General features: G+C 40.4%; 2 protein-coding genes across 6 annotated transcripts in view; both read right to left on the reverse strand.

Moving 5' to 3' along the window:
- CLCN4 (chloride voltage-gated channel 4) overlaps positions 1-10,575 on the reverse strand; it is a 31,282-nt gene extending 20,707 nt beyond the window's left edge. Inside the window, exons 1-4 of the mRNA XM_028727708.2 lie at positions 10,452-10,575; positions 5,763-5,914; positions 4,858-4,957; positions 2,771-2,958 (exon numbers count right to left, since the gene is read on the reverse strand). Of these exons, the coding sequence (XP_028583541.2) occupies positions 2,771-2,958; positions 4,858-4,957; positions 5,763-5,906 (432 nt within the window). The 5' untranslated portion in view covers positions 5,907-5,914; positions 10,452-10,575. The remainder of the gene's footprint in view (positions 1-2,770; positions 2,959-4,857; positions 4,958-5,762; positions 5,915-10,451) is intronic.
- A 3,619-nt stretch (positions 10,576-14,194) lies between these two features.
- WWC3 (WWC family member 3) overlaps positions 14,195-23,009 on the reverse strand; it is a 59,371-nt gene continuing 50,556 nt past the window's right edge. For all 5 annotated transcript variants that reach the window (XM_077927516.1, XM_028727712.2, XM_077927517.1 and 2 more), the window contains 6 exons: positions 22,325-22,481; positions 21,702-21,851; positions 21,204-21,296; positions 20,024-20,254; positions 18,774-18,901; positions 14,195-17,331 (listed from right to left, as the gene is read on the reverse strand). In XM_077927516.1, the coding sequence (XP_077783642.1) occupies positions 17,265-17,331; positions 18,774-18,901; positions 20,024-20,254; positions 21,204-21,296; positions 21,702-21,851; positions 22,325-22,481 (826 nt within the window). In that variant the 3' untranslated portion in view covers positions 14,195-17,264. The remainder of the gene's footprint in view (positions 17,332-18,773; positions 18,902-20,023; positions 20,255-21,203; positions 21,297-21,701; positions 21,852-22,324; positions 22,482-23,009) is intronic.

Genomic DNA, 23,009 nt, shown 5'->3' on the forward strand with positions numbered 1-23,009 from the left:
TTGCAATTCTGTAATGCTATTCTATGAATGTTCCCAGCTCAGGATATGGCAGTTTCCTGTGGTCCGTACACCGGATAAGGGAGGTTTCAGCTAACAGCTCATCTAATAGCTGGGTCCTTAACCCCTTGTTAAATCACATGGAATCAATGTGAAGCTTCTTGTACATGAATAAGAATGGCATTTCACCATAGGATGACTCAAAATGCTTTACTGCTGCAAAAACTAAAAAGGGATTACCACTCAGCAGGCGTGGGTCTGCCCACACCTCCCACTAGTCCCTTTGTCTTACCTATTTGCACAGAACAATTATTAATTGGGTGGCTCTTCTCACCAATTTTGACAGCTGGATTTGCTTATCCCCAGCTAAAGAAAATATTAATGGCATCTCTGTTTTGACACTTACTGAAGCCGTGAGTAATCCTTATTGCCACAGCTGAAGAGCATTTGTTTAAATTTCCCCATGAACGTCTTCCCATAGAGCTTTAAACAAGAGCCAGCTATGGCAATAATCATTATTCCTTTACAGGATGGGCTTTGTTTGCAAATCAAGGTCCATACCAGTGTGAATAGCCTTGGAGTTAAGAGAGGCTGCTCTTGAAAATTTGGTTCTCAAAATACTTGGAAGAGAACCTCTTTGTCCTCTCAATGTAGCTAAACTGTTGCTGGGCTTGGTTCCTACCACTCCCACCCCTTAAATCACAGATATAAAAACTTAAGAGATATATTTTAGAGAAAGGCTAGGAGGGCTGCCTGTTTTCGACAAACCTAAATCTGGTGGAACTGGTTTGAGAATTTGCATTCTCTGCTCTGGAAATGAATGTTTTGTGGCATGGAGACTGTGTGTACCCAGATCTCTCATGCTCAAAATGTTACGTATGTCTTCAGCCTAAGTCCCACGGAGATAAAAGACCTATGTTTCCAACCATGCTTTAAGACTCAGCTTTTCCCACAGGTATTTGAATGCCCCTAAGGTACTTTCATTTCCTTTCATCAGTCAAAATCAAACCATGGGTGTTACTAGGTTCGTCCTTCCTCCAAGGAGCTTACAGCAGAATTTTGGCCTCAACCCCGCAAGGTGTTAAGTTGAGAGGCAATGGCTTGACTTGGCCAGAAAGAAAATCATGCTTTAGGGTTACATCATGCATTAGCTTTAGGGCTGTGTATTCCCAACCTCCTTCTCTGGTATGGCAGCGAGAAGACCTCAAGCTTCCACTTCCATTTTTAATTAACTGAATTTTGGTGTCCATACCCTAAGTTTTGGTTAGCCTGTGGTTTACTGAAACAAGCAAAGACAGCTCACAGTTTTTTTTGGGGGGGGGGGGAGCACTCAATTTCAGTTAGTAAAGAACAAAAGCAAAAGTTTACAATCTTCTCACAGCCAGTCCAGGCAAGGGAGAGGGGGTACACAAACCACTGTTTACTGTTGTCCTAACACAGCCGGTTTAGTTGCCCAATGGCTTAGCCCAATACTATACCGACTCTCATATTTAGTAACTACAGGACAAATCTGTGACATAATAGTAATGGGGCAGCTGATTTACAGGTGGCATAGCTTCTGGCACCCATTCATCTCACCCATTCTTCACCCATTCATTTTTATACACCAGGCATCTGCTATAGAGGTTCTCTCTCTCTCTCTCTCTCTCTCTCTCTCTCTCTCTCTCACACACACACACACACACACACACACACACACACACTCTCTCACACACACACACACACACACACACTAATTAAGACAATTCTGACAGGTGTCAGAATTCATAACTGCAGTGTGACAAACAGCTCTGAAGCCACGAAAAGGCACGAAACCTCAGGGTAAAATGGTGTTGCAAAAATATCCATCTATATCCATGTCTTCAATCTGTCAAATTCCATTAGCTATGACAAGCAGAATTCATCAGGCGCAGATAAGGAAGAGTCTGAAAATATTACATCCGAGACACTGCCCTTTAAGGATTGCCTACATAAAGCTAATCATTTTCCATTCTTAGTGTGAACATTTCATAAAAGTGACAGGAGGATATAAAGTTTGTACAATAGCAATTAGAAAGGGAGGCAGCCATATTTCAGTGGTGGAGAGCACATGCTCTGCATGCAAAGAGTTCCAAGGTCAATCCCTGGTGCTTTCAGGTAGGCTGGGAAAGCCTGCCATTCAAATCCCCAGAGAGTCTCTTTTGGTCAGCACAGGACATGCTAAGCCAAATGGACAAAGGCAGCTTTCTATGTTCCTGTGGTTCTGCCAAGCATTAGACATGTACATATGTGAACGAGGAGAGTGATTCCAATAATGCTCTTAAGCGCCCTGTAACTCCATTCTCATGAGAGCCAGCATCGTGCCATGGCTATAGTGCTGGAGTCCTGTGTTAGGTAATTGAATTAGTTGAATTACAACTTTAATCTATGTGGAATATGATTATTATGTTGGTTTTAGATGAAAGATGGCATCATCTCAGCTGCTGTGCTTATGAGCAAAACTTTTTGCACACGTTCAAGTCATAGAAGCAGGTGCAGTGAGTGGCACACTCCCTCTCCTGTGAATTTCAGGTAATTTGCAGGCTCCATATTGTTTTGAACTAACTTGCCTTGGTCCTAATTAGATAAGACTTCAATGACAAAGCATACCTTCTTTCTCCTTCCTTCAGCAAACCAATAATCTCTCCAGGACTCCTTTCAAGTTTGGTAGAACACATTTTAATGAGAGTTCCTTGCTAAAATATTAACCGCGCAGGGAAGAACAGTGAAAATTATTTGAAAGGTGTAGACATACCTCAGACTGGTTAACTAGAAGTTCAGACCACTTTTGCCACTGCGGACATTTGTCCCTGTCCTCAAAAGAAGTTTCATTAAATGTCCAGCAGCACTGCTCATGGCTGTACCAGAATGCGGATAAACAGACACCTTCTTTCAGATCTGTCATCCAGTCCACCGCCAAATCGATAACTCCAGCTAATGTGCCTGGCAAGTGGGGGGGGGGGACAGACATTAATACACGAAGTATATGTCTAAGGGAAAAACCCAGACATTTGAATGTAAGAGAAATGAATGTGGTTCTCAAAGAAAACCCATAAATATGAATCAATCCATAAACAGGTGGCATTCACAGTCAACTCTATGTTGAATCACCACCCTGTGGTGACCAAAATAAGAGTTTATCCCACTCTCCGCCTGTCTATGTAATTTATGACTCCCTATCCACAAAATTGTCTCAGGGCTGCGGGGCCATTTCAAGAACACGTGTCCTTAAAACGCACATGAGGGGGTTGAGAGAGACCTGGGAAAACAGAAGATAAAGGGAAGTTCTCTTTTACCTTCCTGTAGAGTTTACTGTGCAATGTTTCCTTTTAAATGCCATCTGCTTTTCTTGGCTCGGCACAGAGAATTTCTAAACAACAGGCTCCCCTAATCGCACACAAGCAAGCTCATTCGGCCAGACAAGAGTATGTTTGCAGCGCAAGTAAATATGTTCTCGTCTAGACTGCTCCATGTGCCAATAAAATCAATGGGGTCGAAACCGAGGTCAAAACTGGTGGTGGGACTACTGTGCAGGTCTCATGCCAGGATCAGGCCACCAGATGAACAAGCAAGCATCTTGTGTGCTTATTAATCTCAATGCCCTGTCACTTAAAATAGAAAAATATATAAAAAAACGATTTAAGGGACGTCACTTACATTGTGAAGACCAGAAGGTATAATTTACCTACACTACATAACTAAAATGTACAATGGCTTTTTATTTTATTTTTGCACACGTCTGATCTGATAACTTTTTCAAATTATATAGCACAACAGCGACATCCAGTGGTAGCTAAAGAATCATGCAGTACTGGGACTGTGTTGCAATAGCTTTATACAGACCAATCCAAAAATTACAAAGCAGTAATTTGCCAAATATGTTCTCCAACACTTGAGTTCAGTTTGCTGGTGCATACAAAGAGATCCAAAACTGTATAGGCTTTTCCGTTCACCATAACACTGAAAACAGTTAAAGTTATGCACTCTTGGATCTGTATGGACACTGGTAATGAAGAGTAAACTTGTTCCATATGTACACTAAAGTTCTGTTCACATGCAAAAGCCCCTCCTGGGCAAACTATTTTAATTCAGGGATTTATTAATTTTTTTATTTTCTTTATATTTTTTCAGTCATCACAGTACTATGAAGATATACGGCCTATTAACTGATAGTAAGCCAAAACACCAGTTAGTAACAGAGTTGCTAGTAAACTGGCAAATGCCTGAAAATAAAACAGCTATAAAATCACCTGGCTCAGGCAATTTAAAAAAATAATAATACTTCTAATTCCTGCTAACCATTTATGGCTTCACCTAAAATGTTCCCAGCAATTAAGCCCGGTGATAGTTGAAATCTGTTTGTAAAATCTTATTTGGTCTACATTTGGAACAGAAATCTAAATATTTGGCATTTGAAAAATAAAAGCATAGATAAAGAGGATGCATATAATCCATTCAGGGAGCTACAAGTTTGATTCCACATTTCCAGTGATACAACTTTCCTTTTATTAATGCCTATTTTTGTAGCATAAATTTAGTCAAGGCCAAGAAATGGGCATATTAGTGTCAACAAAACATGAGCTTATTAAAGCATTTACATTCACAGGAATATTTTCACAGAGAGCGCCTATTTCTGGTTAATATAAAAAAAAAAATCTAGGTCAATGTTCAACATGCGATTTTACACACATATCCCAAAGCATGAAGCATAGCTACATCTTCCCTTCGGCATGCTGAAATGTTAGGGATCGCACGCATAAACTCAATTTATGCAGATGCCCTCATAGGGAAGCTGAGAATGTCTACATTGGTCAACATAGCATAAGACTTTCTTGAAAATACCTGCCAGCAGTCCTATAAGAAGCATCACAACCCATCCCGACCAGGCATCTAGTAAACTTTTGATGAACTCCCATATTGACTCCTTGCTTTTGTTTGTAATCTGGAAGGGAAAAAATAGTGTTTACTTGAAATACATGCAATTTTTATATAGTACAGTTCTATATAACCAAGCAGCCCAACAGAAAAACAACAACATGTGTATGCTCTGATCGCATAATATTTGCATTTGTTTACACTGCAAATGTGTATACAGGATTTGCATGGAATACAGTTAAAGCAGAGTTTTGGTTCACATAAATGCATGAAAATGTTAGGATTCCTTGATGAAATTTGGACACTGATATTTGATAGTCTGTCTTGCTGTAAGGCAAAAGCTGCTTATTTTCTTCTAGGTCTTTCCCTTAACAGACAACCACATAATGCAGTATACATGATTTTGAAAGAATAATTTAAGCATTGAGAAAGACAGGGATCGCCAACATGGCGCTTCCAGATGCCGTTGGACTCCAAACTCCGTCAGTCCCAGCCAACATGGCTAATACTCAGGGATGATGGGTGGAGTATAAATAATGAAATTATCACCATCATCAGAGGTGTAGACCAGAAACATTCAGAGAGCACCATGTTGACTATCCCTGCAGTAGTCTAAAGATTCATATTCCTCCAGAAGTGGATTTTGAAATATGCCTCGTCTTTGATGGCAAGTTCCTTCAACCTTTTCTCAAAGTATTACTTCAGTCATTTTGATTTCTTTATTTCATAACATTTTATACATGTGATTGTAATAAAATCTCAAAGTGGTTTATGAAAAGGTCAGACCTATCAATTTGGGTGTGTAGGGGTTAATGATCTACCACTTTAGCTATCAGAAATGCTCCCTGCTTTTGAAATATTTTTCCCCTTACCTTTCTATGCCTGTCTGTGTCACGTGACTTCTCCCTCAACCAATCAATGGTATGAAAGTCTTCATATGTCCCAACATCGGGGAAAGGTTCATCCAGGAAATCCATCAAATTTCCAGACCCATTCATGTTTCCAGCATTAACCATATTAGTACCTGTAAGGAAAATAGAGGGACAAGTTCAGAAATTTACTCCTCGGGTACCTCTCCTTGTCATTCCCACCAACCCAGGCAAACAGAGAACATTACAGAATTGAAGAATAGGATTGATCAATACTAGAAAAATAACTTAAAATCTATTTCCTTTGTTACTCCTGGCAATGGCCAAGCCAATGATCCCAGATGAGTCACTGACACACAGTTGGTCTGATCCCAGTTTCTTGTCCAGAGCACAATTTGAAAGACAGGGATCGCCAACATGGCGCTTCCAGATGTCGGTGCTGGTGGGCTCTTGATACCCTCATGCAACCCAATTAAGTTTCTACAACACCTAAAAATCTATTTCTAAGTTCGTTATTTGGTTGTTGTTTGGTTGGCACTGAAATTCGAGTACACCCCCAGGCTAAGTAGCACCTTCTGGGTGGCTAGACTGGACACTTCGCTTCATTTGAGCTCATTATTGCCACTGTTTTCAAAACTAAAGAACCTGTTCATCAGTCTTTACCCAATAAGAAGAATTTGGCTGAAAGAATGAATGTATTTTAGGATTTGGTGCCCTGCAGATGCATTCAACTATACCTCACAGAAGACCCAGCCACCATAGCTATGCAGGCTGGGGATGATGGGATGGGAGCTGTGGTCTAAAATATATCGAGGGCACCAGTTCTACAAAAGGCTATGCTAGAGCTTCTCAGAAATCCTGCATATCCAGTCTGACTGAGCTAGTAGCAACCTGAAAAGTTGGTGAGGTTTCAAAGCTATCAGCTTATAAGCTTCCTGCAACGTTGATGGCCTAGGCTCACCATGCTTACACCCAACTTTCTCAAACTGCAGCTGCAGATACGTTCCACACACCCTGGTTAGGAAACCCAAAGATTTCCATTAGCCCGATACCCAATTGTGTTCTTTTCTACTAGCTATCCAAGGATGCCATTTTGGATCAGCTGGAAAAGGGGAGCAAGATCCAGCAAATCCAGTAATTCAGAAGAAAATATCAAAAGGTAAAAATAATACATTCTAAAACATCTTTAAGTCCTAAGATGCCCACCCAGTTGTGAAAAAAGGCAGCTGTGGAAAAAGGCAAACTGAACGGAACGAAAATAAAACTACCGGTATCATACCAATATTATACAAATGGACGGTAAGACTACATTTGGAATACAGCGGACAGTTGTGGCCACCTCACTTCAAAAAGGATATTGTAGATCTCGGCAAGTTTCAGAAAATAACAACCAAAGTGATCAAAAAGCTGGAGCAAATCCACTTTGAAGATAAGTTAAAACATTCAAGGCTTTTTAGTTTAGAAAAAAGTAGAGTGAAGGAGGACACAATAGAGGTTAATAAAACTATGTTTGCTGCAGAGAAAGTGGACAGGGATATCTTTTTTTCAGTCTCTCATAATACTAGAACCTGGGGACATCCAAGGTGACAGTGAATGTTAGAAGGCTCCGGCCTGCCAACAGGATTTATTTGCACAGCACATAATTAAAACAATGGAGTTTTCTCCCACAAAATATAGTGATGGCCTCTAGCTTGGATGGTTTTAAAAGACGATTAGACAAATTCATGGAGGGTATAGCTTCTAATCATGATATCTATATTCTACCTCCACAGTTGAAGGCAGCATGCCAGTCAGTGGGGAAGATCTGCTGCTGCACTGAGAACCTGCTTGTGGAGTCCCCACAGGTATCTGGTTAGCCTATCAGAACAGGGTTAGATAAGTCTTTGGTTTGATCCAGCCAGGCTCTTCTTATGTTGGGAAAAAATGGCTTTCTAGGAAGATTGGAAATTGCCTCATATCAGACCATCTCCATTTTGTACACACTGTCAGTAGCCTCCAGAATTTCCCTACATGCATATGCTGGGGATTGAACCGAAGCCTTCTGCATGCAAGGCATGTATTCTACCCTTTCTCATACTTCTCCTTTCTTTCAGTGCTTCTGAAGAAGCCAGACCTTAACAAATATATAGAGAACTGTTTTCTTCACAGACTTGGTTATGTTTTACAGAACAATCCTATGTGGGGTCATGGCGGAGCAGAGCAGCAGATCCATTGCCACATCCTAGAGCGGTCATGTGGTTGTCCGAGGACACCCCTCTATTTGAGAACCCTCCAGTCCATTTTAGTTCAGACCCCACACCTTTTACACATGAGGAGCCCAACCCATAAATACAAGTTAAAATCAAAAACACTAAAAGCACAGAAAAAGTGTGTGTGAGGGTCACCTCAGGAGGCCAAAGGCATGTCTAAAAAACGAAGGCTTGCAGAAACATGGAATGTGCTCTAACATTAATGATAGCAGAGGGGGCTTTCTTGATACTTCTATCATCCTCATAAGTGCAGGGAATGACACCCTGAGAGAGGGCTTCTCCTGTGGAACGCCAACCCCAGAGAGGTGCATCTAACACCATCATTCATCTTCTCTCATATGCTGAAGCAGCATCTGGTTATCCTGGCCTTTGACAGTTAAGAGGTAGTTTTATGGGATGCACATCATCTGGTTTGTTACTTTTACCTATTCTGTACTGCTTCTGTTTGGAATTCTTTTACTTGATTTAAAATATAATAATTGTATAAACAGTTTCCCCTGTTGTTTTTAATTGGGTGGTTTTATTGTTGCAACCCACACTTATTCTCACACCTTATGGTGAAGGGCAGGAAAGCAATCTTAGAAATAAATAAGAAAATATATTTGCTTGCCAACAGAGGTCTGATAAATGGTCCTCTCTCAGAAGGGTGAGGTACATACACTGAGAATGTCCTTTCTCATGTCCCAACTGAACTTGCCTCAGATGTTGGCAGGAAAATTAGCATTGTTTCTGTTGTGCTTTACAAGCATTTATTTAAAACACTTCTGCACTTCTTAACATTATTGAATTTCGAAGAAGTGTACAAAGATAAAATTGAAGGCTAACAAAGCAGGATAGAATAGAATTCAATCCACAGTGAACTGACCAAATATACAACCCATCATCAGTGATCAAGGAATGCAAGGTGCTTTATTTGCTATGAATGTGGGAAGAAAACTAAGCTAGGTAATAATACATGGTTGAAATAATTCCAGGAGTAGGCTGGTACAGAGCAGAAGGGCCTGTTGTGTATACACACTACCCAAGTGGCAATGCTTTTTAACAGAGGATTTGGAAGGAATATGGAATGGATTTGGTTATAAGAAGGATCTGTTTCTGCTGTCTAGGCCCAGGCCAGTGTAAGATCTCCGTTTCAGTGTTAAGGAACAAGCACTGGGTTCTCACTTTTCTGCCAGGCCATTCAGTGTCCAGATGACAGCAATTTGGTTACTGGACAACGAAAATGGATTCTACGCACCCTAACTGTGGCCAAGAGACAGGTACTAATGAACTGGAAGAATAAAGATTTGGTTCTGTTTACTCAATAGATCAACAACATAACCACAGTTGCAACATATGAACGGACTACCGATAGACACAGACTTTGTTTGGATAAACATACTGACATTAAGAATGAATTTTTATAGCATTTAGTGGGTTATTAATAATCATATGTATCAGGACAAAAATAGTACTTATAATAATTATTAATATTAACAAATGACAGCAATGAGGGTATTCGTTAGTGACACAGTACAACATGTGCGGATATTAAATTCCCAAGAGAAGAATTAGCATGGAAACTCTTCAGTGTTAAAAAGCATGCAAAGAACTGCTTGCATTTTAACCATGAGTCATCTTTTTTTGTTCAGGCAGAGACATATTTCACCATGTCCTGACAGAAACTGAAAACTGTTCCAGTGTTCCATTCTTATACTGCTCTTTTATATTTGACCCTGTCCAACAACTGCCATCACTCTAGTTAATCCATTTCCAAACATCCCCAAATACCTTACTAATAAGTAACTCTCACATAAACAGTAAATGCAAGCCAATTAATGTACTCATAGCTACAGAGCAATTGAAAAGAAAATATAAATTATATTTCTATATCTCCCTATCCAGTGTGACAAGGAAGTCATTTAGCTGTAGCAGATAAGCACACCCACCCACTCCCAAAGCATTTCTGTGCATGGCTTAATACTGGGTGTTAATTCCCCACAAACAAAAATAACTAGAATTCACAAACAGAATGAAAATTACGCTAGAAATTTGATGACTAACACTTCCCTTAAAAACACGGGAAAATTTACATTGTAATGCAAATGCTGACATCAATATGCTGTAAAGGCTGCACAGCTGCGTTGGTAATACAATCGCTCCTCTCCTGCCCCCCTAATGAAATTGTACCTTGCTCATTTTTTAACAAAAAATATGTTAAAACACTGACAACGGATTGCCTACTTCAGCTTAAAAAACGCCCCATCTGACAACACAGCTCCGGAACTCTCCAGCCGGAAGATCTGGGGAACAAGCAAAACAGCCTTTGCACCTGCCAGCACAGACCGTGCCACGCTTTTATTTACAAAAAAAGGAAACCTGCTCGACAGAGGTTGATTTCAAAACAAAGCCAGAAGGGCAAAAGCCCAGTAAGTGGTGTTAATGGAGGGTGTTCTCCTCTTACCTGCAATGCAACATCGTTTAGTTCAACCCCCAAATTCCAGACACCATCCTTTCTTTCCTGCTATGGCTGCAAAGGCAGTGATGTCATATGCAGGAAGCCGTAGCAGTCACGTGACTGCGTGCTCTCTCTATTGGAGAGCTGATTGAGAGACAGGCAGCAGCCGGCGTCCAATCCTTCAGCATTAAAATCAGCCTGTTGAGAAATTTGCTTCCACCTTCGCAGCTGACACTGCAATTACTTGTGGATTCTTTTTATTTTGCAGCTATGCTATTAGATGACTATTTCATGCACAGTCTTGTTATGTTCTTATTTTGGGGGGGGGGAATGTGGGGGGGGGGCAGAATGTAGTTAGAAATTTTTTTATTCTTTTTGAATGAATATTCTGTTTTCACTGGACAAACTATGACACAATCCCGAATAAATCCCACATTTCAATTAATGCAGTTTCTTTTAGTACTTGTGTATAATACTTTAGTACTTGAGTAATGTGTGTGTGTGTGTGTGTGTAATACACTAATGCAGTTTCTTTTAGTACTTGTGTATTATATATAATAATGCACAAGTATTAAAAGAAAGTGCATTAGTTGAAATGTGGACTTTATTCAGGATTATGTCATAGATTGTCCAGTGAAAACAGAGAGAAACTGACACAGCTTCAGTTTAGGATGAGAATATTCATTCAACAAGAATGAAATATATATATTTAACAACAATAATAAAAACCCCAGACGTTAATGAGAACAAGAGCAGGGTTCTTCCCAAACCAGGGAAGGATTTCTATACTGTATAGCATTCATTTCCTCCTTTTCCCTCAGTGTGCACACAAACACCATACCAGGCTAATATTTTGGAGGCATAGTCTGGGTATGCCTCCGAAGGGCTGCATTTTGCCGCCCTTCCCCTTAAACTGAAATTTCCACTCTGAGGAAAGTCTGAAAGGGATTGCAGGCATGCTTGTTTGCAGGGCCAATGGGGTGGGGGTGGAAGGGGCAGGCGGGAGGGCCACTTGGCCTGGGCATCAAGCTCAAAGGCGCCTCAAATTCAGACACACTAATATTTGGGCACGATCGGTTTGGCGATTTACATGCTTCAAACCAAAATGTAGCGTGCGTGCTCAGAGCTGCAAATTTAAGGAGGAAAGAGCTGTGATTAAGTAAAAGGATCTTTCATTTTGCTTAACAGGTACTGATTTTGTCGTATTAAAGAGTCGATGTTTATAAATATTGATGAATGAGGGGCTGCTCCCCAAGCTGGCCCACCTACCCCTCCACCAACCCCCCCACTCCTTTTACACCTTGCTAAACCCTCATCCCCTCTCCCTCATTTCTTTTATGCCTCCCCAACCCCCCCTCCCCTTAACCTTGTCAAACCATACCTTTCAGCCCTCTGAAACCTCACACCCTTCCTTCAGGCATTGTTAAAACCACAGAAACCAACTCCTAGGGGCCAATGGGTCTTCGCCCCCCCCCCAATAAAATATCTGAAGGGGTCTGCCCCCACCCCAAGTTGATGGGCATTGCCATTCAAATGGTGTGTATGTGCTGCATCACATGATTATGAGGGGTAAGGTTTACTTGCTCCCCCAGTATTTTATTCAAGTTGGCACCCCTGGCCCAAACTATGCCCCACTCCGCTTATAACTTGCCAAACCCCCTTCCCCTTACAGTTTGCAAACCCTGCTTTGCTTCCCCTTACCTGCTTGCCTAAACCCATGAGCTGACAGAAGTCAGGACAGACCGTTGCACCTTTCCAGCAGCCATCCCGCACTGCTGCCATTTCTTTCTTCCGTGGCCTATGACACTGCAGAGGCCCAATCAGTGGGGTCTGTGCCAGATGAGCAGTGGCAACACAGCAGGATAATTGCTCTGGAGCTGCCCTGTCCTGTCTATTCCTCTGCGGCTCACCTGGGCTGTGCCCCATCTGCACTAGTCTTCTGGGCCACTTGCTCACTCATCTGCCTGCTTTGTTATCGTGCTAGTTTGCATGGATGCCTAATGGCAGCGTAACAGCCTTACAGTTTTATTATATAGTTAGAAATGTATCGGTTCTCCTGGCAGAAGATTAGACCATGATGAATATGTCCCCTCAGATCAACAGATCATGCAAACCAACCTCTCATCCTTTGTTTTCATGTTTCCATCTTAATTACTCAGAACTATTTGCACCAATGTTTACATCTTTATTTCCAAGTTTGGCATTCCATAAATGGAATCGGGGTGAAAACTCCTAGGGGCTGAAACCCTTTGACCCCCTCAATGTTCATCCATGCTGTACGTGATTTTATGATGTTGTATGCAATGCCCAGATACAATGCTGTCGCGCATGACATCCAGGCATCATGCAGCCATGTGAGCCAGGAACAGTGGCTCCTTCTCCTTCCATAGAAAGGAAGCAGCCCCTAGCCTGTGGCACCGGAGGAGGCAGAGGAGGCACCAGCCATGAAAGCCAAGCTGCCATGCAAAGCCTGGGTGATGCAGCTGGACATCACACGTGACGCCTGGATGTGATATCAGCCCCCATCTCTTTCCCAGATTGGCGCACCTGAATGGAACGAAGTCTGAGTTAGGATGCAATCTTAGTAAGATAAAATGGGGTGCCACTGAATGTATCACTCATGATTCACACATTTTAAGTGTTTTCTGTTTGCAACGGAGGTGAGAGAGTAAGATTTTGCAATGATCTTATTGAAGTCCTACTTCAGTTTGGTTATTACATCCATCATGTTACCTTTTATTATTGTTCTGGGTTGCACTGAGTGAAGAGGAACAACAGAACTTTCAGGACTAATTTCTGGACAAGTTAAATAGAGAGTCAATGTGAGTGCATCAACTTCCACTCTTACAACCATGACATGTAAAACTGAGCAGAGTGTAGTGTAACAAATCTGTGCTGTAGTTTCCTTTCAAGGCTACTGTATGTAACACGGAATGGAACTGATGGTAATAGTAAGGTAACGTAAGGTAAAGGTACCCCTGCCTGTACGGGCCAGTCTTGCCAGACTCTAGGGTTGTGCGCTCATCTCACTCTATTGGCCGGGAGCCAGCGATGTCCGCAGACGCTTCCGGGTCACGTGGCCAGCGTGATAAGCTGCATCTGGCGAGCCAGCGCAGCACACGGAAACGCCGTTTACCTTCCCGCTAGTAAGCGGTCCCTATTTATCTACTTGCACTTAAGGGTGCTTTCGAACTGCTAGGTTGGTAGGCGCTGGGACCGAGCAACGGGAGTGCACCCCGCCGCGGGGATTCGAACCACCGACCTGATGATCGGCAAGTCCTAGGCGCTGAGGTTTTACCCACAGCGCTACCCGCGTCCCAGATGGTAATAGTAGTGTGAGCCATTTGCTTTAAACATGGTAAATCCTTCAGCCGCCATCCATCATAAAACAAAGTCTTCCCAATCTTTCATTTGTGGTGGTGGGGACAGGAACAAAATGAAGATTCGACAAAATTCTATTCTGGAATTCACTACACTGATCACTAGCAGTTTCTGCAAAAGTGCCAATGTATATGACATTTAGAGGGTAGCACAAGCAATACTCCAGACTCCCACTTCTCATACGAGAGATCGAACAAGTCATCCTACAGAAGACAATACGTATTGAAAACCATGATGGGCCATTGATCTGCAAGGAAGTCAGTTGGGTGCCACATGATGGGTAGGTAGAGCCAGAACAGGTTTTTAAATTCTTGTTTTAATGATGGTTTAACTATGACCTGTAAAAAATAGATACACAGAGCACTGTGTTTATGGCAAGTTTTTTAAAAATTTATTTTTCAGAATACTTTTCAAATACAAATGACATAATCCATTCAGAAAGTATGACAAACACAAGAAATGAATACTGGAGAGGATATTACACTTTAACACACTGTAGCAGTATTCATTTTGACAGTCAGAATGTTATCTTCCCTAAAATCTCTGGGCATACTGCACAGCTACCACCACTACAACCCAGCAATATACTTTATCAGGGAGCCTCCAAAACATTTTCTATTTCACATACAGTGCCTTCCACTTACTCCACATAGGCTTAACGTACGCAAACAAAATACAGTAATTTGTCGTAATAGATGGCAACAAATTTACACTGCCTGCTCTTTGTCACAAACAAGGAGTATACATCACAGGTGATAGAACATGGTCTTCATTTGCAGTGTTTATTTGTCTTCACACTGGGGGTAAAATGGGAAAGCTTTCTTTGTCTACTGCATTTTTCAAGTGCATTGGGAGCTGCTGAATTGTAACCCAAATTAATCACATGTCAGTTTGTAATACGATGGAACAACTCAAGACCACCTCCTGGGTAAGTGCTGGGAAATACTTAATTCCGTGATTTATTCCCCTTTAGAGCTTCTACCCAGTTCCAAACCATTATTCTTGTTCCTTTGGAATTTTGAGCTCATTTTTTTCCAGACAAGAGACCCTTTTCCATCTACCAACATACCAAGCAGAGATTCTATACAGCAACCCGTAATGGTAATGCCAAGCATTTCTCATTTCCAACTGAAAAGCTTGAAGCATCCATCAAAATATGATCATACAAAATTCGCATTAACAGATGGAGGCTGCAATCCTTTGTACACTTACCTGGGAGTCAGTCCCATTGTACTCAATGAGTCTTACATCTGAGTCAACATACACAAGATTACACTGTTAATCTTTAATCCATATTTAATGATTTGCACTACATATGGTTTAAAATCTCTCTCAAAACACAAGACTATGTAAAACAATTTAATGGTTAGGTTCTCGTGAGCTTAACACAATGCTTGAGTTCCAAGCTGACTCGTTTTTAGCTTAACAACTTTCTTTGGTATCAGGCTTCCCTAAGGCAATGTTTGATTTTTAACTAACACCAAAGTTTGACTTGACAGTGTCCCATATAAAAATGGTGTTCATTTATTGAAGTCCCCGAAATATAGGCTCCCATTTTGTGGGACATAATTCTTTGGGTAACTGACGTTGAATACAATAGCATAATAAAGTCATTTTCATACATTTGCAAGACACAAGAAGTGGCACTCTCGGGAATTTAAGGTGACAGTCCATTGTTAACCAAAACTACAAGTTCTCCTAAAGCTCAAGTGACCGTCTTCAAAGCTATAGAACACAAATGAAAAAAGTAATGTTTAACAGGGCAACAAACTGCTTTAGCAGATCTTACCAAATTCAGGAGAACAATCTCAGTTTGATGCAAAAGCTTATGCCATTCAACCACTTTAGCAATGGGATAAGAAAAATGTATTAAACTGTACATGTAATATGAGGTCAGAAGAGATTGCTAGTGCTATGGAGGTCAGGAATGCAACTGAAAATGGTTTTACTCAACAATTTGAATAATTAAAGTGGGGGAGGGAATATAAATGAACAAAAACAAAGAAAACAAAGAATTAGCACAGATTTGAAATCACACCACAAAATGAACTATCTGGACAGTAGCTTTTTTTGAGGAATATTTCTAATATAGCAGGACAATGCCACATATTTGAATTTTGCATAGCAGCTCATGTGGAAACCTGAAGAATCGCTGGTGAAGTCTGCAGCATTCATAGAAAGTGATGGGTGAAAAGAGGTAATGTCTGCTAATAGTTCAGAAACTAAAGAAGTTCCAGGCATGTACACAATTAGGCTTTTTTACTACAAAAGTAGACAAAGCCTTGAGTGAACCATAGGCAAAACTCACATCACTGTTATGATGCTTCCGCAAACATAAGCTGGTATTTGATCAGGTGATCCACGGCACCTCCTCTGTATGTAGCATTAAAACCAGTATGGTGTTAAGTTTTTTTGAGTCACACTTTAAGGTATCATTATAATTAAAGAAAATGAAGTTGTGAATGTAAGATTTATGAGGAAATATAACAAATTGGTAAGCACCATGATAGCTGGGATAGTTTCCTAAATGAGGTCCTAACCACTTTCTGGAACAGTCAAATAGTAGAAGTGTCCAAATCCTACATTGCTGATTAATATGGAAAACTCACAAGTGCCTTTCCTAAAATAATAGCTAGAGAGACCTGTCACCTTCTTCCTTCCCTCGTTAAACAGAAAAACTACTTAAAATTATAAGAGACATACTTGACACAACTGAAATGAGAACAATCTAGTAGTGCACAGTAAGAACATGCAGTTTCACCTAGCAATGTTTAATGGCATTTTAACTGAATCTCTTTTTAAAAAGAAAAAAGAAAACATTGCAGGTGATATTTTGATATCAAAACAGTGCCAGAAAAAAACACGATACATTATAAGATGCAGACAGTAAAGCTGATTAAAAAGTGACAAATTTAGAACATAGTATTTTCATTTCAGCTATCAGAAACAAAACCAGCTCAATGGTTCCATTCTACTGTATGACAAATACTGAGTAACAAAATTTCTGTTTTTTAAAAAATACATATTAAAGTAAATATTTTCCTTCAAGGAAAATGAGTTACTATAAATAAATTACAATACAGTGAATTTGCCTGAACTCACGTTGTTTCTGTCTTCCAACCTTTTAAGTCAAATAAAACAGCATAAAAACAGTACATAACTCTAACAGGATAGTTGATTTTTTTTTTTAATATAAAATAAGCTGTCTTCCGAGATGTCAATTTCACAACAAGGAAAAACCAAGCCTTGCTGCAGTCACTATTATAATATATATAGATGTATATATTTATATATGTTTTTGTTTACTTTATTATTATTTTTTTACAAAATGTGTATATTAATAGTCTTTCCACAACGATTTTAAAAAATAAACTTAACTAGTTTAATAACTTCATTTTAAACAGGCAGATAAATACTTCATGTTTACAAAGTAACATGTTATACATCATCAGCCGGCAGAGGAGGTATGTTGATCCTTGGCCTCGTGAAGAACGCTATTTTCTCCCTGCAAATGGTAAGGGAAAATATTACACAGATATTTCAGCATCTACTTTTGAATATCTACATATTAGAGCAGATTTAAGTACCACTTTTAAAACTGGGCATTTCAAGAAACTAAAGCAAAGTAGTATAACAAATAACACCCAAGTTCAAATTGTTTAACTGAATACTTCTGAACTACAAATCCTTTTGGCAGTTTACGTTTTGTGCTGCTAAAATGACAACTAAATATTTCCACCCTTGTTCATCCTTCCACAGCATCTCCGTGAGAGTAATATTTTTAATTATGATCTACGTTCTCATGTGAAAGGAAACTTTAATATACTTCCATAAATGTAATAAATCAACTGTTTATTTCAGCGTGTACATTTTAGTCACCTGTAACATGTTTATTATACATGAATGAAAAGGCAAAGCTACAACTGAAAAATGGCTAAATCTGAAAATGTGACTTCAGTGTTTAAGAACGGCTGCATTCCAAATGTTCCACGTATTTTTAATTCTTCCAAGTGCTAGCTCTCAGGATCTCTGTATTAAGGGGACCTCTCATAAATTGTCTTAGGCCTACTTCTCACTGAGATGGTAAACCTGTGTCTGGGCTAGATAACTTCAGACTGAAAGTCACTACGAAACAAAAATCGCCACATATGAAGCTGGCATGTTAGGAAGAAGACAAGGCTACACAGTAAGTTGTATACTGCCTTCTCAGGGAGCTAATTCATTCTGTCAGTACCAGGATTTACAATTGCACAACGTAACTCCCCCCCTCCCACTGTGCCACCCTGGAAATATGCTCTAGAGGGTTGGGAGAACCTCCATAACAGGTTTAGGGGCACAGAGAGTGAGGGAGGAGGGGGTGAAAGTTCCATTGTGTAAGTGTAGATCTTTGTGCTGTCGGAACACATTAGTTGGCTACCACCCTCAAGTCTGTTGAGTCCACCTGAAGTTGGAAGTTGTACAGCCCAGAGACAGGTTGATCACCGTAATGAGAACTAGGCCTTAGTCTGGAGATCCTGCCGATTCTCTGCTTTTATTTGTTAAATATTTATACCTCACTTTTTCATTTAAACCCCCATCCCCTATACATACTTGATCACCTTCTGGAGACACAGTTCCATGATTCAAAAATATTTTTTGAATATTTTGAATGTACAAAATGTCCAGAAAACATCCACTTTTAAAGTGTCTGGCTCTAACACACTAAAACTACTTCTATATATTACTGTTATTCTGTATATTACTGTTATCCAGAATGCAAGGCAGGTATTAGATTTAGTAATTCCATTTGAATTCAAACTGTAGAAACATTCAGGAATAAGCAGCGCATAGAGAAGAAACAAACACATAACAACTTGACTGAACATTTCAAGGAACCTGACACCCAGTACATTGGACTACATTTGAAAGGAGTGGGGTAAAACCATATTTAGTTTACACTTTACTTACCGGAAGGTCTGAACCTGAATAGGTTCCTTCTGGTTTTGACCACGTAGTTGGTAAACTTCTTTGGATGCCTTTTTAAGCAATTTTTCTGCTGCTTGTTGTTGACGATGTTCAAATTTGGTCTGTCTTGTCTAAAGAGGATGTATACGAAATCAAAAAAAAGTTGTAAGAGGAACTCTGGGCTTTAGGATAAAAGCTCAGTCTTTTTCCTTGGACAGAGGGAAACTTCATTTGGATGACATCTCCCACTTTCTTCAAAGGCAGGGCTAAACATGCTATCTTGTAAGTCTTTATGTTGAGAAACTCCCCTAACTTCTACACCACCTGTGTGTGAGGAGAAAAATCCTTCCTTGTACATAACAGGAATATACATTTTGTTGTTGTTGTTGTTTCTTACCCATTCTTCTTTAGAAAGTCCCAGAGCAGGTTACAACAGTATAATAATACAATATTAAGTTAAAAGGATTTGTAAATCAGTACAGAGTGGATTCGAAATATATATACCTCAGGTGTCAATGGCCACTGTAGAGAAGTGTGTGTTCAGCATATAGCAGAAGCTATACCATTATGATATAGGGAGGGAATTCCACAATTTAGGAGCTGCTACAGAGAAAGCCAGGACGTGGATGACGCTGTGGGTTAAACCACAGAGCCTAGGATTTGCCAATCAGAAGGTTGGCAGTTCGAATCCCCGCAACGGGGTGAGCTCGTTGCTCGGTCCCTGCTCCTGCCAACCTAGCAGTTCAAAAGCACGTCAAAGTGCAAGTAGATAAATAGGCTCCGCTCCGGCTGGAAGGTAAACAGCATTTCCGTGCGCTGCTCTGGTTCGCCAGAAGCGGCTGTCATGCTGGCCACATGACCCGGAAGCTGTATGCCGGCTCCCTCGACCAATAAAGCGAGATGAGCACCACAACCCCAGAGTCGGTCATGACTGGACTTGATGGTCAGGAGTCCCTTTACCCTTTACCTTTACAGAGAAAGCCATCTCCCAGGCTGACATTCCCTACACTTCTTAGGGTGGCAGAACTACCAAGGCTACCCTTCCTTTAGTAGAAGAGTTGCCTCCCCGCAAACTGTCACAGGCAGAGTAAGATAACCAACTATTACAGTTTGCTCTGTAACAATTTTACTAGGGCAAAGATTACAATTTTTAAAACGTTTAAAAATTATGAAGGTCAGTTCCTTATATTGGAGATTTCTGCATAACACAATGCCCTTGAATGCAATAATCTGCAGGCCCCAATGTGCCATACCTGCCTCTCCGCTTCCTTCAGCAAGTTTCGAAATCGTTCATCCCGAAGCACCCAATGAGGCAGATCAGTCTGACCTCTAAGCTGGGCATCCTCCAGGCGCTGCCGCAACTCTCTCAAGATAGATAATTCATCGTTCAACTGCCTCTGCCTTGTTCTGGATGCCTGGAGATCCAGCTCCAGGTCTAGTGACGTCCTCTCCATAAGGTCAGCCAAAGATGATCTACAGGATTGCTGAGACATTAAAACAAGAATGTGATAATAAGTCTCAAATGCAAGCAAGCCTGGACCTCTCTTCCAACTGCAAGGTATTGTGCATTCTCCTGAAATAAACCAAAATATTAGGAAGCAATTTGGGCCAGTTTAACTGACACAGACATTGGCCCAACGGGATGACTTCAAACCATGGTTTGAATTTGTGTGGGCTAGCATATATCCTTTTGAAGGAAAAATTCCATCTTCTCGTGGTCCACTTTAATCATATTTTGGAGTTATGTCAGCACTGAGAGGAACACGGCTATAGCTAACCTCCTATCCAATATTATTCAAAACTATGGTTTGAGCTGTGTTTACAAACTATGTTTTCACGAGATTAATCCTGGTTATCTTTCACTATAATAGTGTTGAAGCCAAACGTAATACTAAGCCATTGTTAAAGCAAATTATGTGATGGAGAAGGGAATTCACATGAGAGGAAACAGATGGGGAGAATACAAACAGGGCAATGTCTTGGTAAACCATGAGCTGCAAGTTGTCATATTACATCTTCACAGTGGTGAGCCATAAGAATTCTAAATATAGTGCTTTAAAAAGGGGCTGATACTTTCTAAAAAGTTAAGAATTGTATTGATCTACGTATTCTATGCATGTTGGCTTTCCAGTACAGACTTTGTCTAAACCCCAAGGAAGCGGAGTACAGATTTTTAAAAATCCTGCTGCCAACATTAATCAAGGCTAAATCAGTAAATTCAACAGGAACATATTTAATATTGATCTAACACTACAAACTATTTTAATAGCTCTGGCTGCAGTGTATGATTATACATGCAACATACATTATTACATTGCCATACCAAACTATTCTTAATGGTATCCCAATGTAGTAAAAAATAATAATCTCAGCTTCCTTCTGTAAAAATGTCTCAGCAATGCAAAGCCCCAAATTTTACAGTCACAACTATACCTGCTTATAACGCAGCGTACGTCTTTCCAAAGTATTTCGGATGAATGGAGACTTTCTTGGCAGAGTAGAACTGTCACTGTCACTACGATATAGCTGATAGGGAAAAAAAGATACAAAATGGAAATTGATATTTAATCTTTATTCCAGCAACACAAGTGAGACTTATCCATGTCAGTTCAGGAGAAAAATAATAATCAGCCAACCAGTCAGACTTAAATGCTGCCTTTGAGCCCGTCTACTGGGGGCCTTAGGTCTTTTTATTTTCACCACCTCCCCTCACCAAAACCCACAGCAACGTTATCTAAAAAGTGCATTTAAGAAAATACAGAGATTAAGACATACATTACCATACTCTCAAACGAAAGAATATGGGAACTGAACCTGACAGCACATAAAAAGCAGTTATTGGTCCAGGTTCAAATGCAAGAGCAAATGCTATAGCACTTACAATAACTTTCACAGTTCCAGACTGCTTGTTTAATAACAATTACTACTCACTCGGCAAACATACTGACTTCGTGCACCAGGTGAGAATGTCTGTGAGCGAACGATGGTGCTACTACGAACAAAAGCAGACCCACGGGATCGACGGCCAGTTCTGTTTTTATGAAGCAAAGCTGTTTCTTCTGTGTTGGTCTCCTTATCTACCTAAAATAAGAACCAAAATTTCAAGTGTTGCAAAGGCTTATCTTTTCATTCAGCTTATCATACAAGCATTTCCAGAGCACTCTATAGAGTACAGCTATTTATGGTCCAGCACCATTATAAAAATGACTTGAGCGTAATGAGTTCCATTATAACAAGTTGCAAATCTTCAGCCAAAACTAAAATAATAATAATAATAATCTATAAATACAACACAGAATCATAAAAAGTGTTAACAGATTATCTGTGGCAGTGACGTGCAGGCCAGAACTACCCCAAGAGATCAGGTTAGTTAAAGGTCTGAACAAACAGGAATATTTACAGGCTTATAAAGCATCGTCCCATTGTAAGACAAACAAAAGTACTGAAGGTTAAGGTAGAAGAAAATGAAGATGTATCTTGAAAAGATATCACTGGCCTAGCCCAGTTAAGGATTAGCAAAAACTGGAGCAGAAAGTACAATTATTTCTACTTGCCTTTAGAGGTGGAGGCGGGACTTTTTTAGAAGTACACTGATCTGTTTGAGGTGCAAGCATATGACTGTGTAATGATTCACTGCAGTAAGACTCTGGGTGAGGACTAGTCTGCATACAATTACTACATCCACTGTCAACTGATTCTGCTTGCCAACTTCTGCAGGAAAAAAAAAATACATCAAGCAATGAAATTTGGTTCCAGTAATTAATTTCACACTGCCCTTTTGCATGTTTAATACAATGCAAATACTTCCAGAAAACTAGCCCCGCATGGCCACTGCTGCTGCTGTTCTATCTTCTTATGAATCTGTGAACACCAGTCCCCCCAAAAAAATTAATGTGAGACTTACAGAATCAGCAACAATAATATCTAAAAACTACTTCTAGTTCTAGACGCAGTATAAGTGATTATGTTACGATTCTAGAAGAAGTGTTACATGAATACATATTTCAGTACCATTACTGATCCTATTAAGGATTTGCATTCTTGGAAATTAAGGTAAAGGTAAAGGTACCCCTGCCCGTACGGGCCAGTCTTGACAGACTCTAGGGTTGTGCGCACATCTCACTTAAGAGGCAGGGGGCCAGCGCTGTCCGCAGACACTTCCGGGTCACGTGGCCAGCGTGACAAAGCTGCATCTGGCGAGCCAGCGCAGCACACGGAAACGCTGTTTACCTTCCCGCC

The sequence above is a fragment of the Podarcis muralis genome, chromosome 4 (genome assembly GCF_964188315.1).
Source record: "Podarcis muralis chromosome 4, rPodMur119.hap1.1, whole genome shotgun sequence".
Lineage (NCBI taxonomy): Eukaryota > Metazoa > Chordata > Lepidosauria > Squamata > Lacertidae > Podarcis > Podarcis muralis.